We start from the raw sequence: 12,968 nt of genomic DNA, 5'->3' as shown, positions 1-12,968 counted from the left end.
ACTTTCCCGTAGTTCACGCAGCTGCCGGAAAGCATGTGTAAACTCCCCTCAAGCGCGTATTTTAGTTTGTTCCGCCTATTTCGTTCTGCGTAACAAATACGCGAAAGGCTTTCAAATAAAATCTTCTTTATGGTTTCGGTTAGGTTTCATTTTAAGACTTTTGAAACGCGAATTTAAGACATTTTAATGCTAATTAAGGCCTTAGTTTTATAATATGGAATTTAAGACTTTTTAAGGATCCGCGGACACCCTGGTCTTGATAATAGTTTAGTGCCCATGAAAATAGGAAAACAAAGGGGCTGACAATAAAGAGGGCTAGAAGAGACTTCATTTATCACATCATTAGAGCTTTAGAGGGAAAATATGTTTTCTATTACTATTTAAACTCCATTTGAATTATTATTCATATTTTTGACTTTCACCAGGTAACGTGGAAAATTCTATCTTTTCAAATAATGTCACATTTATTCTTCCACCTCCTGTGTTTAATACGAGGCTAGTAGTAGTCTATCATAGGAGAACTGGTCTATAATATATTTGCATTTATAACTAGAGGAAATCTGTGGTTATTAATACTGTATATATTGTGTGTGGTGTCTGTCTGCTTTGGTATTATGAGAGCTTCTGTGACTTTTCAGACATATAATCTGGTTGGTCTTCTCCTAAACTTCCCACTAATTAGATATACTAATCTTATTGGTCCATATTAAAAAATATATATATATATATATATTGTATTTTACAATTTCTTATATGACAAATATATGACAAACTCGTCCTAGCTCTGCTCTTATCTTTAAATATTGCCCTTAGATATGCAACACGAAAAGATCATGTCTCAGAAATAAACCCTATCCTTCTGCAAGGTTTAATTCAGACACTACTTCACTCCACACTAAGCTATCAGGTTTAGAGCAGCCTGTTTGCTTGCTAGCATTACATGCTTCCTATGGTAACTTTGACCAGTCGTTAAACGTATGCTACAAACATGCTACCAACATGCTACCAACATGCTACCAACATGCTACAAACATGCTACAAACATGCTACAAACATGCTCACTGTGTGACACTAACTATAGGAATATCTTGTTAACGACAAAACACTTTGCTTGTGCCGCGACTGCACAGCGAAGCTGAGCCAAACGTCACTTGTGCTTAAAACACGGAATAAAAATATGAATACACACAATGTCAACGACACTCTCAACAATATCGCGATATGTTTATCTGCAAGTCCATTAGTCCCTTAATGAAACACACAGGAGGAACAGTCCGACGTGCTAACATGCACACTTCCCGAAGGCTGCCATGTATACATCCCATAATCCCACTGCTCGGGTAACCAATGGTTACAGAAGGAGGCGCTCTCTGATTGGATAAATTACTTTGGTAATCTCATGACGAATGTTGCCCCGCCCCTTGCGGAGAGAGTGAGCAGCTGTTTATAAATTAGGGGAAAATGTAGTTTCATGGATCTGAATGAACCCCAGTGTTAGAAATACATATTTGTGTTTTATTTAGTTATTATTTATTTAGTTTAGTAGTTTAGTAGAGTTAATGTGACAAATTTAGAATGAACATACAGTATAACTAATGCAGTCCACACTAGGTGTTGTTACTACAATTAATGAAAGTCAAAATATTTAAATGCTCAGTCAACACACAGACGACGAGCTATGGTTGAAAAACACATTCATGAGAAACACACGGTGAAGATCACTTGTTACATTAGAAGCTGAGATCCAGTTTATCGTTCTTACCTTTCTCGCCAGAGCTTGTGAGGATGAATGTGTGCCAAGAATAGACTACGCTATAAGTGTAAACGTCTGCTTATATGAAGATTATGTGTATGTTCTGTATTCAATTTGCTCATGCATTTTTGTACATGTGTTTGTTAGTTAGTTGTGTTAGTCTCTCTCTGTCTGGTAGTGTGTAGGCGTTAGTGCCCGTGCATCATGAGGTACCGTCTTGAATTTCATGGCATTTGCAGATAAGGATATCCCCCGACTGTCACTTTCCATCTCTGGAAGGCTGCTGACAGCAGCAGGCAGACACAGCATTTTCACTGCTTCATTCATAGAAATAGTAAATCTTACAATGATATTCAGTGATTTTTTTTTTAACGTAAGCACAAAACAGTCAACTGCTAATGATTTGTCCCTCGAGTGCTTTGCTACAGTTCAATATCTTTAAGGCCAAAGGTAAACCCTATTCTTGACATATAGGTAAATACTTTCTCTATCCTGATTTACAATCTATGCAATTTGTGTAACACATTTTTAAAAACAAGTCTCACATACTTCTCATTTTAGTATGCTCTTGTTAGGGATTAGGGAACTGCAGAGTTAGGTGAAAATTGTCTGGGAGTACATTATAACATCATCTCTACATGCAAATGGGTGCAGGAGTGACGCCTTTCACATTATATATCATTTCATCCACTTGTACTTTAAAAATATTGATTAGAGCAGCTTGAAGTAAAAAAAAAAAAAAAAGAAAGAAAAAAGAAACATCGAGTATCTGTCTAACAAATGAATTCAAGCCTTTTGTTTCTATTCATCCTGCTGAAGACTATTTTACGAAGGCTGCTTTCTATAAAAAATTATATTTAACCACCAGTAATTGACAGTGCTGTATATTACTTCTTTCACTATGACAGCATACAATTTCTCCACTAGGTGGTAGCATTGATTTAAGAGAAAGGAACCACCAAAAAGGTCAAATTTTTAAATGAGTAAACACTTCACACTTACATTATACTTAAGTTGAAAACAGACCCCAATGGCAGGACTTTATTTTCACAACTGCACTTAAGATAATGCAATCAAATCCAAAGGCTTAGAAAAAAACATTCATAATATTAGAGTTGACACGTTTGAGCAGCAATTTTTCCACAATCTTAAAGCAGAAAAAAAGTGATGCTGGTATCTGCTAGGATGACCTGTGGCAACAACCTTTAAATCCTGGTCTTATTTAAGTTTATACTAATGTAATCCCTGTTATAGTGAAGTATTTCTCTGTTCCTTTATTCAGAGATACAATGCCACTGGAGGTTATGGAAATCTGGTTTATGGCCTCTGTTTATTTTCACTCATATTAACTATGATCAAAACTAGGAAAGACTAGAAAGATTGCCTTCCCATATGTTTTTCTATATATTTGAGCCTTTCATGTTTTTTTAATCTGTACAATATGTGTTTTGTGGGGTTGTTCGGCTTTGGAGTCTTGTCATTTTCAGTGCTGAATAAAGTAGAGATTTACCAGAACTTAAAAAAAAGCATATTTCTACAGTAAACTCACTATCCAGAATACCTGGTCGTATTTCTTAAGTAGAAGAATAAGACATGCATCACCACTGGCATTTGGCTAAAATAACGTCCACATTACATTGTGTTAGGTAAATTCTTTTAACAAATAGACTCAGAGGACGAACTTCGGTAAGATTATATAGAGGTTTTACTTGCAAGGAGTAACAGTCACACAGCACCTTGGTACAGCATGAGGATCACTGGCTGCTTGCAGCCTAACACATCAGTTTTCATTGAAATACAAAAGGGAGGGGATTTCTCACAGAAAGACATCTGGGCCCTTATCAAATAGTCAAGGTTAGAGCAAACTGTGCTCACTGAGAGCAACAATTTCCACAATACACAATAAGATTATTTCTATCTCATCATTTGTCACTGGGCTCTTCTCCTTTGTACCATCTAGCTCTCCTGTAAGTAAATTTCTCCCCTCTACCATTGTCCTCCAATACAGAAGCAGGAAATAACAAAACTCATTAAATGTTGCGCTTAAGTATGGATCTGGAGAACATGGACTTAAGAGTATTTCCATTTTAAGTTACAAAGGGAAATATTTCACTTTATTGCACCACTTGTGCACTAGTACATTCAGTTCTTTGCATTACTTAAGTAATGTCATTTTTGTATTGCCTGTATTTACTTAGGCATGTAAATTATCTGAATAACTGACCCCTGTGCCACTTCGTTTCAGGGGGAGACTGTTTATCTTAACACAAATTCATTTAAGTCTCCTGTTCAAGCACAGACTCCTACTACGTCAGGTATAGGACACATGCACACTTCTCTCATTTTCGTCAAGTATTTAAATACTTTGCACATACTGATCAATCTGTTTCCATATATAGGCGTTATAACAACTGCAGATATAAAGTGTTGTTACTAGCAATGAAAATGTAGTGTAAAGTTAATGTTAGAAACAAATACAAACATTATTTATTGAAGACCCCGTAAAACTATTTTCTCAATCAGGTTACCACTATGGCTGATGTGAACCTCCATGACACTATGTGTCTTTCTGAGCTCTTCTCAATAGCAAGAAATACAAGTAGTCAAATTTAGAAACGATGTCATTTACTTCTGAACACGTATCATGTTTAGCAATATGTGTATCACATTTAGATGACATGACTTGCTAATCTGCTCAATCTGAACTGAATGGTTCAAATTTGATCAAATTTTATTGACACAAAGCATAAGCAAGCAGCTCCTCAGGTGTATTTACATTTTGAGTCTAACACCTTTAAATAGAGTGGTACACAAAGGCAGATGATACTTGACCACTTGAGAACAGCACAGAAAACAAATCTCACAATAACCAAAACCTGGTCCTTGTAGTAGAAAACTCTCTACCCATGTAAGACCCTATTGCATATATTAAGGAATTAATAGGAAAATAGGTTTTTATACCTTAATGGTCTTCACCGTGATTATTTCTCATCCAGGAGCTCCATCAATGAGTGTCAAGGGGATGCTGAACATGATTAAGCCCCTTCTGGTTTTACTCATGGGATTCCTGCTTCTGTGAGACCAGTCACCGTATCCAGCAAAACCTGCAGGAGCTTTATCTTATGTACACACAGCCTCTTTTTCTAATACGTTATCATTAGAAAGCACTAGTGGTACCACATAATTCTTAAAGTTTCTTAGTTATGATAATGTGTTTCTTATATATTAATCATTTGATATTGTTGTAAGTGTAGAATGTACACAATGATTCAAAGATGCATAAGCATTTCTCTTACCTTTTATAAGTTTATTTTTAAATAATCTGCCCTGATATATTTATTTAATGTCTCTATATATCTATAATTAAAACAATGAGGACTAATAATCCGATATACTCTATATAGGATTTCTTAAAATCTCAAATTGGAGGATGACAAATGATTGAAGTCAATAAAGATCATTATGATACTTGAAAGAAAGTCACGTTAAAACAATGGTATATCACCAGTTTTTACATTTTTTATAAACACTTGGTTACAAATTGTCTTGTCAATGTCAAAACAGAATCAGTTAATAAGGACAAAGTTTGAATAATCGGAGAAACTGGACATAGGCATATACGGATCATTCACTATAAAACTTTAGAAGAATGTGGTCTGAGACAACTGAAAAAGGTGCCTCCAAATAAAGAAATTAAACAGTAACTATAGCACACAAACTTATAAGCACTCAATATAACATGATACACAGCATCTCCACTGAGTTGTCTCCCTTGTTTCTTCTCTCTGACCTTTTTTTATCTTACAACTTTGTAAAACTGTTCTAGGCCTTGCATCTCAGCCTGCTTTTGTGTTGGTGGGAGTTTACCCCTATCCACTAATAACAGCTTGTTTAACAGTCAGTTATGCAGACCAACCCTTTTTTTAAACAGTGCCCAAGACTGAAGAAAATGGATGAAATACAGGACTTCACATGTTGGAAAAGAGTAATGAACAGACATTACAACCCATGTACAAACTGATCTTTTGTTTACAGTAATCTCCTGAGGAGATTTAAATATATTAGTGAGCCAAAATGCATAATTTTACTTCCATCTCTTGGTCAAAGAGAGGGAATAAATCAGTTAAACTGATGTAAATACAATACATTCTATTTAATTGTATTTATTAAATTCAAATTATTGCTGACCATTTCTGAAGCTTAGTAAAAGTTTTTAGATCTTCCAGAAAGTTATTGGTCCACATTAATTTCAGTACATTATAAATAAAAATATGAAGGGACTTTTAAACTTGCTAAAAAAAAAAACTTAGCAATAAAAGTAAATATTTTAAGGACATGTTCACATTTTTAAGTCTGTCTGAAAATAATTCCAACATACCTGTATGTGCACTGAAAGCGTTATTGGTCACGGTAATTGTGCCTCCCGTGCCCGTACCTGCAGTGACGAAGAAAACTGGGGACAAAAACTGCAGTTCTGTACAAAAATATATTCCAAGGTTAATAAAAAAGTTTGACAAGTCTGAGTTAAACTATTCAAGTTTGTATCTCCCACTGACACAGTCTTTCAGTATAGAGTTTTATCATTGCATTACTACCCCTCCATTACACCAGTGACCAGGAACTATTCTAAAATGTTACGGTAAAACAGTGGTAAATAAATTTAAATTATACCAGTACATGTAACTCTAGCTGAAATGATTCTCTAAGTATTTACACTCTGTAATAAAAACAGAAGAAAAACAACTGGTTGGTATTCAAGGATCTCCTCAGTAAGATCAAAATGTTGAAATCAGATACATTCATGGATAAAACTGCCATGATCACAGTTGGATTGGGTTAAAACTGTTCTCTATTGGCACATTATTGAATGTGGTTCACAGCAGTCAGTCTACTTTTACACTGACCAGGAAATGGCTCTGATCTTATTCAAATCATTATTGAACATAGAAATGCAGCATTAGATCCTGAGAATCTGAGGGATAAAGCTGGTCTCAACCAGTGAGAATCAAATTTGTTTTACACTGATTGTTTTACACCATTTCCCTAAAAACTCCATTCTTAGCAATCTTTGGTAAAAATTAGTGCATAGGTGTTTTAACCCACACTTTAATTAGAAGCCAGTGATTAAAAAAAATGCCAATACTCTGCCACCTACCACTACTGATCTTCTCCTCATATTTACCATCTTAAATAGATTTTCCTGCATTCCTGGCATTGATAAAAGCCATACCATGAGTTCTGAAGTGTGTATTCAGATCTGTTGCCTTTTCAAAATGTTTACCACACACCTTACAGGCCAAAGTGTCCTCCTCTTCCTTCGCATGAGCTATGAAGGGCTGAGTGGAGGGTGATACAGGTGCAGAACCATCTAGAGGACTCTTATAATTGTGGTTCCTGCCATTACTTGAGGAAGGTGCTGGGTGCACATTAAGGCTTTGCTGGTTAGCATTGAATGTGTCTCTCACTTTGTGAGTGATGAAGTGGTGGCGTGACAGGGAGGAGGCGGATGCAAAGCAGGTGCCGCACTGTAAGCACTGCAGACTGCTGTCCTCTGTCCCTCCTCGCCTGTGCTGACTAATGTGCTCCAGGAATGATGCCTGGTCCTCTGTAGTGAAGCCACAGGGGGCACAGCGGAACCCAGACTCAAGAAGAGAGTGGGGAGCCAGGGCAGAGGAGGAATGCAACTTCTTTGTAGGACTCATCACACCTGTGGACTCTTCGTCCTGCTCCATCTTCTCAGCTCTTCTCCGTCTCCGACAAGCCCCAAAACCGCCATCCTGTTCTGAGGAACTGTCTGCGTCATCTCCACCTACCTGTGACCAGAGGGAATAACAATTGATGTGACTAACACCTTAGTAAAAAGCTCACTTTGGCTTGTACAAGTCATAGAAGAGCAGCTTACTCTCAGTGTGTCCTGGCTCACAGCATCCATACTGTGTCTCAGATGAACATGCCGCTCCAACATCACTCTGCTGCTAAATGTTTTCTTACTCTCAGTACAGAACCTGTTTTGAGAAAGAGACAGACACAGACACACACGCACGCACACACACGCACACACACACACACACACACACACACACAGGGTCTGAGGGTTTACCACAGCAATCTTCCTAACAATGGTTTCATACAGTCAGTCAGGCAGTATGTGGGATACTCACTGGCAACGGAAGCAACGATTCATGACTTTGTGTTTATCTCTGATGTGACGTCTCAGACTGGAGGTGGTGGTGAAAGAGCTTTCACATTTATTACAAGGAAATTTCTTCAGCATCTACACAACACAAACACATTTATGTGACTGTATCTATTCATCTTTGACTACAAATAACTTTTTATTTAGTCAAATTGTACATTTTAGACATTTAGGGAGTGGGGTTGGTGGACTTTCAAACCTTGCCATGCTGTTCTGCCATATGGGTAATGTAGTCTTCCCTGTCTGTGTACCGTGCATGGCAAGGTGCACACTTCCACCCTGAGGGGGTCTTCATCCTCTCGGTCTTCACTTTCTCTTCTTTATCTTCATCCATCCACTCCTCCCTACCTGAGCACTCTAACTTCACTGAAGGCCATGAGCGAGAGGAAGCAGTTGGCATTGAAGGCAACTCTTGTTTTAAGGTGGGGATCTTGTGGGTCTGAGACAGAGAAGGGACAAGTTTTAAAAAAGTAGTAAGAGGAAAAACTATGAGGATGACAACTATATCAGACACAGTACATACATATCTGCTGTACCTTGAAATGATCCAGGAGGGAATTCCTCTGAGAAAACAACTTGGTGCACTCAGGGCATTTAAACACATGCACCTTTTGATTGTTTAAATGAGTATCAAAGTGGATGTACAGCAGGGATTTGTGGGTAAAAACTGTGTCACACATGACACATTTATAGATCAACCTGCACAGAAATATCAAATAGGTTAGTTCATTGTAAGAGAAACATTTATCTGTAAATATGTGTGTGTGTGTCTGGGTGTATGCAGTACATCATCTGTCCTTCAGTGAGCGCTGGATGTTGGGTAGTGATGTGGTTCTGTATGCTGGGGGCAGATTTGAAAGCCATGGGACAGCTGGGGCACTTGTGGAATGTATCACAATGAGCCTGTTGGATGTGAGACTTCACTGAGTTCAGACCTCCAAACACAACCAGGCAACTGGAACATCTGGTGTGAGACAAAAAGAAACAAGCAGAGACAAAAAGGATGGAAACGCTGAGTACAACAGTACAGGATGCTTGAGTTTAATTAAACAACTACATGGAGAATATTGCACCTGTATCCGATGCGGCGTGCAAAGTGCAAACAGATCTCATTCAGATGGGTTTGAAAGAGTGGCTGCTTGACTGTGCCCCCGCAGTCCGGGCAGACGTGTGGTGAGCAGCCTTGGTGGATGCGTTGATGAGCTGCTGCACTGCAGCTGTTAGGCAGGAGCATGGGAGGAGAGCACTCTGTGCACAGCTGGATGACAATAGAAGAAAACAAATGGCCAAAGAAAACTAATTTTGCATATCATTGAAAAAAATTCTTGCTCTTCTTCCTCATTCTCTCAAGCCAAGACTTACAGTGGTGTGTACTGCTTTGATTTCTTGGAAATGCTCAGCCACCTCCGCTTTGCTGCTGAACAGAATCTGACACTCTGGACATTTATTACTCATGTACTGCACAGCCTCTACTTTCTTATTACTGATCTGGCTCAAAGTGGATGAAGACGATCCTGAGGGAGATGAGAGAAGAGGAAGATATAGAGAGGAACATAATCACACAGAAAAACAAACAAAAAAAATGCAGCGAAGAAAGAAACATTCACTAACCAGCCGTAGTTCGTTCCTCATGGCTGATCATCTGCTCTACAGGTACAGGTTTCATCACCAGGTGTGAACACTGCATGATAAGGCCACTCTCCTTGTGCTCTCTAGCGTGTAAAAGCAGGCTGCACTTGTTGAAGAATGCCAACCGCTTAGCACAGTGATTACAAGTCACTTCAATCCTCAGGGAGCGCCGGTCGTAGTGTCGCGCCAAACTCTGTTCCAGGGCAAAAGAATCCCCACACTCCAAACAACGGTAACCCTGCAGGTGATCAAAAATTCATTATCTTAGACACTGATCCATTACTGTGAAACAGAGCTCTGTAAACCAATGCTACAAACTCCATGGAATTACAATTTATAAGACCAATTAAGGTTGCTTCAGCCCGTCATGAACATTAAATGTCACAGCGTTGAAATTTTGACCTATGATATTATATTCATGGAGTGATGATTTACACAATACAACACAAGATCAACTATACTAATTAATTATACATCCGCTTAGTTATATAAATTAACAGCAAATTAATCTTTTTTATTGCAGATCTGTTGTAGCTGCATTTGTTTCAGCTAGCTGTCCGTAATAAACTGTGTGCATACTAAACAAAACAGCTGTGGCAACCTGATATTCGGTTGTGGGTTTGTAGAAAGAGTTCCTTGTTGTAACTGACACATTTAGTGCTATGACTAATGATCACTATCATTATAATGACAGAAAAATGTACTGATTCCCAACAGCCACAGTAAAATTTTCATCTGTGCTATAAACAGCTCACCTGAGCAGGTAGAGGAATACCCCACTCTGCAGGAAGAGGTGAACTCAGATCTGGTTTGTAACTAGGCAGCAGGTTCTTGTTATTGAGGATTTTGTTGAAGGCTTCAACCAGGTTGGTCTGACTCTTAGATATGATTGCTCCTGTGCTATTGACTATGGATGCTGGCTTATTGCTACTTTGAGGATGGATCAGAGGTGATGTTACAGGAAGTGTTATCCCACTGTTCAGAGTCTTCTGACCCAGGTTGCGCAGGCTGACCCCACCTGGGCTGACTCTTGAAGCGGAGACTGAGACTGATGACACACTTACTGTTTTTGTAATGCTAACAGCTGTGGGTAATGTTTTAGATATTGTGTCCACTGTGGCTTTCTCCTTAATGACACTGGCACCTTCCAGTGTTGCAGCACAGGCATCCTGGGGCATTGCTGCTGTGGGCGACTGAGATGGCTGTGATAGCTCCCTCTTGGATCTCGTATTATGATGTTCTGGTGAAGGTTTTAAATTATCCACAGCCCTGGAAATGGCTCTTGCACTTCTTTTAGGTGCTACCTCACTTACAGTTCTTGTGATGCTGCCTGTAGGCATTTTAATTTTAACTTTTAGGGGGTGCAGTGGAGATGAAACTCTCTCTGCAGCGCTAGCAGACACAGTATCCTCAAATGCTGCACTGTTACTGTCTAAATGTTCCCCAGCTCCAGACATCTTTTCACTCAGCTCCTCAGTTTTACCTGGTTGTCCCTCCTTGCTGTTCTCACTTTCCTTGAGCTCTTCTTGGGAATGGAAGTCTTTATGGTTCACTGGTAGACTTGGTGTTGGGGTCAAATCAGGACTGGTACTTCTATTGGGGACCACAAGACCTGTCTCACTAGGTGGCGGGCTCTCAGGTGAGTCCCTCTCATCAATCACATGCTCTGGGTATTTCTCATTTTGGACTGATGAAGAGCCAATACTGATAGAGGGGAGGCAGTCCTTGGGGCTCTGTGGCTGATGAGCTGTGGAACTGGGCAAACTGGGTGGAGTTGGTTGCTTCTCATCCTCAAGAAGGGTTTTAGATTTTGCAGATTCCATAGGGAAGGAGAGATCTGGAAGGCGAGAACTCTCGCAATAAGTCATTTCAGGAGCCGCAGGCAGCTGAGAGTGTTGATTTGATCTATGTTGAAATTTGGAAATAGAGGACAACAGAGTTTCTGGGCTCTCCTGAATCACCAGCGGACTTCCTAAATCTGGTTCAGAGTCATCTCCATCTGAGTGTAAAACATGCTTAATTCCAGACATAATGCCCCCATTTTTTGGTAAAGTGGGATTACTGAGGAGATCGGTTTCTTCCTTCTGAGGGGAGGGGTGAGAAAGAGAGTGTGGGGAGGGAGGAAGTGATGAGTTGAGGCCAGTATTGGTTGGAGAATGAGGATAAAGAAGGGGATTCAAACTGTTCATGACATCAGTTGAATGCTGGATTGAATTAACCTCAGTGCCTTCATGCTCATTATCATTTAATGTGGGCCTAAATGGTGAGCTCTGAGACCATGGCTCTGTGTTGGACATTCCCTGGTCCCCGGGGACAGATCCCTCTAAGCCGTTGGCCATCTGGGGCTCCACAGCAGCATCAGCTCCCAGTTTGGCACTAAGCTGTGATGTAAGGTCATCCAACTTGACATGAACCTGGGGGGCTAGGTCACTGCTTGAAGAAATATCCATTTTATTCTTGACATATTCCTCCTCTTCAAAAGACTCTGATCGCACTGTGTTCTTCACAATAACACTGACAACTGGGGGGTCACTGTGTGAGGGAGGGGAGGAGGAAAAGCATGATGGAGACCTGCTCTCTCTCTGGTTTGCAGTGCTGCCCACTTCATCCCGTCCTTCCTCTGAACTTGACTGGATGGCCTCTTTGGCATCAATGTCAGGAATGTCAAAGGCTGCCAGCAAATCATCAAAGTCTGGGGTCTTCATGTCCCCCATTGCCAGCACAAGATTCAAAACCTTCCGAAGAGACCGAGACAGAAAAAGACATTTGCTGTTTAAATTCGTTTACAATTTAATGACTCAACTACGAAAGTTGACTTACACTTTTAGACCTGCCTGAAACCGAAAATAGCTGTGCTCAGAAAACGATCGGTTGTGTTTCAACTTAGACTTGGTGAAGCTGAGGAAAAGGGTCTATTAAAGTGAGCAGAAAACTTTCTCACAGCTGAACTGAGCTGTTGCAACAAGTGGGTCCTCTTGCTAACAGTTAGCTAACTTTAGCACCAAACTGCTAACTTGCGTTTTTAACGTCAACCGGCCAAATAGTCAAAAAGCTTGTTAGACCAGCGTAACACTCAGCTAACGTGTTCCCCACACATTATGATTAATGCGTGTTATGCTTGTTCTCGTTAACGCTAAAATAAGTTCGCGCTTGTTTTTAAGTTACCTGCTAATTGGCGAAGTTGATTCCCGATGTCCCTCGCTGTCGCACACGTATTACGTCACCAAATCATGCGACGGCCACTTTCCAGGAGCCGCCCAAATGTTTACATATACACTCCAGTGCTGAAATGAGAGGCTTCCTATAAAATCAGTCATATGTTACCCTTTCAAACACCTGCTCAGAAAATGCCAAACTTTTTCATACGAACTGTACGTTTTACAGTGGCCT

At 39.8% G+C, this 12,968-nt stretch overlaps 1 protein-coding gene across 1 annotated transcript; it reads right to left on the bottom strand.

The window, feature by feature from the left end:
• Window positions 1–5,269: 5,269 nt before the first annotated feature.
• Window positions 5,270–12,872, bottom strand: znf687a (zinc finger protein 687a). The gene is made up of 11 exons (XM_026317195.1): window positions 12,744–12,872; window positions 10,334–12,313; window positions 9,561–9,816; window positions 9,312–9,463; window positions 9,023–9,207; window positions 8,737–8,913; window positions 8,486–8,648; window positions 8,149–8,388; window positions 7,915–8,027; window positions 7,656–7,758; window positions 5,270–7,566 (listed from the first exon to the last, which is right to left on the bottom strand). Exons 2-11 carry the CDS (start codon window positions 12,290–12,292, stop codon window positions 6,940–6,942), a joined length of 3,975 nt encoding a protein of 1,324 aa, XP_026172980.1. The 5' UTR covers window positions 12,293–12,313; window positions 12,744–12,872; the 3' UTR covers window positions 5,270–6,939.
• Between the last annotated feature and the right edge of the window lie 96 nt (window positions 12,873–12,968).

This window comes from Mastacembelus armatus, chromosome 16, assembly GCF_900324485.2.
Source record: "Mastacembelus armatus chromosome 16, fMasArm1.2, whole genome shotgun sequence".
NCBI classification, from domain to species: Eukaryota; Metazoa; Chordata; class Actinopteri; order Synbranchiformes; family Mastacembelidae; genus Mastacembelus; species Mastacembelus armatus.
Note: the sequence above shows the minus strand (reverse complement) of the source record. Positions and strands in the feature narration are given on the sequence as shown.

Excerpts from the sequence above, each read along its gene's own strand:
- znf687a (XM_026317195.1), bottom strand. The coding sequence starts at position 12,292 with ATGGGGGACATGAAGACCCCAGACTTTGATGATTTGCTGGCAGCCTTT. Across the intron at positions 8,914-9,022 it reads GCACGCCGCATCGGATACAG|ATGTTCCAGTTGCCTGGTTG; the intron begins GTGCAATATTCT and ends GTCTCACACCAG. Across the intron at positions 8,649-8,736 it reads CTCACTGAAGGACAGATGAT|GTTGATCTATAAATGTGTCA; the intron begins GTACTGCATACA and ends ATTTCTGTGCAG.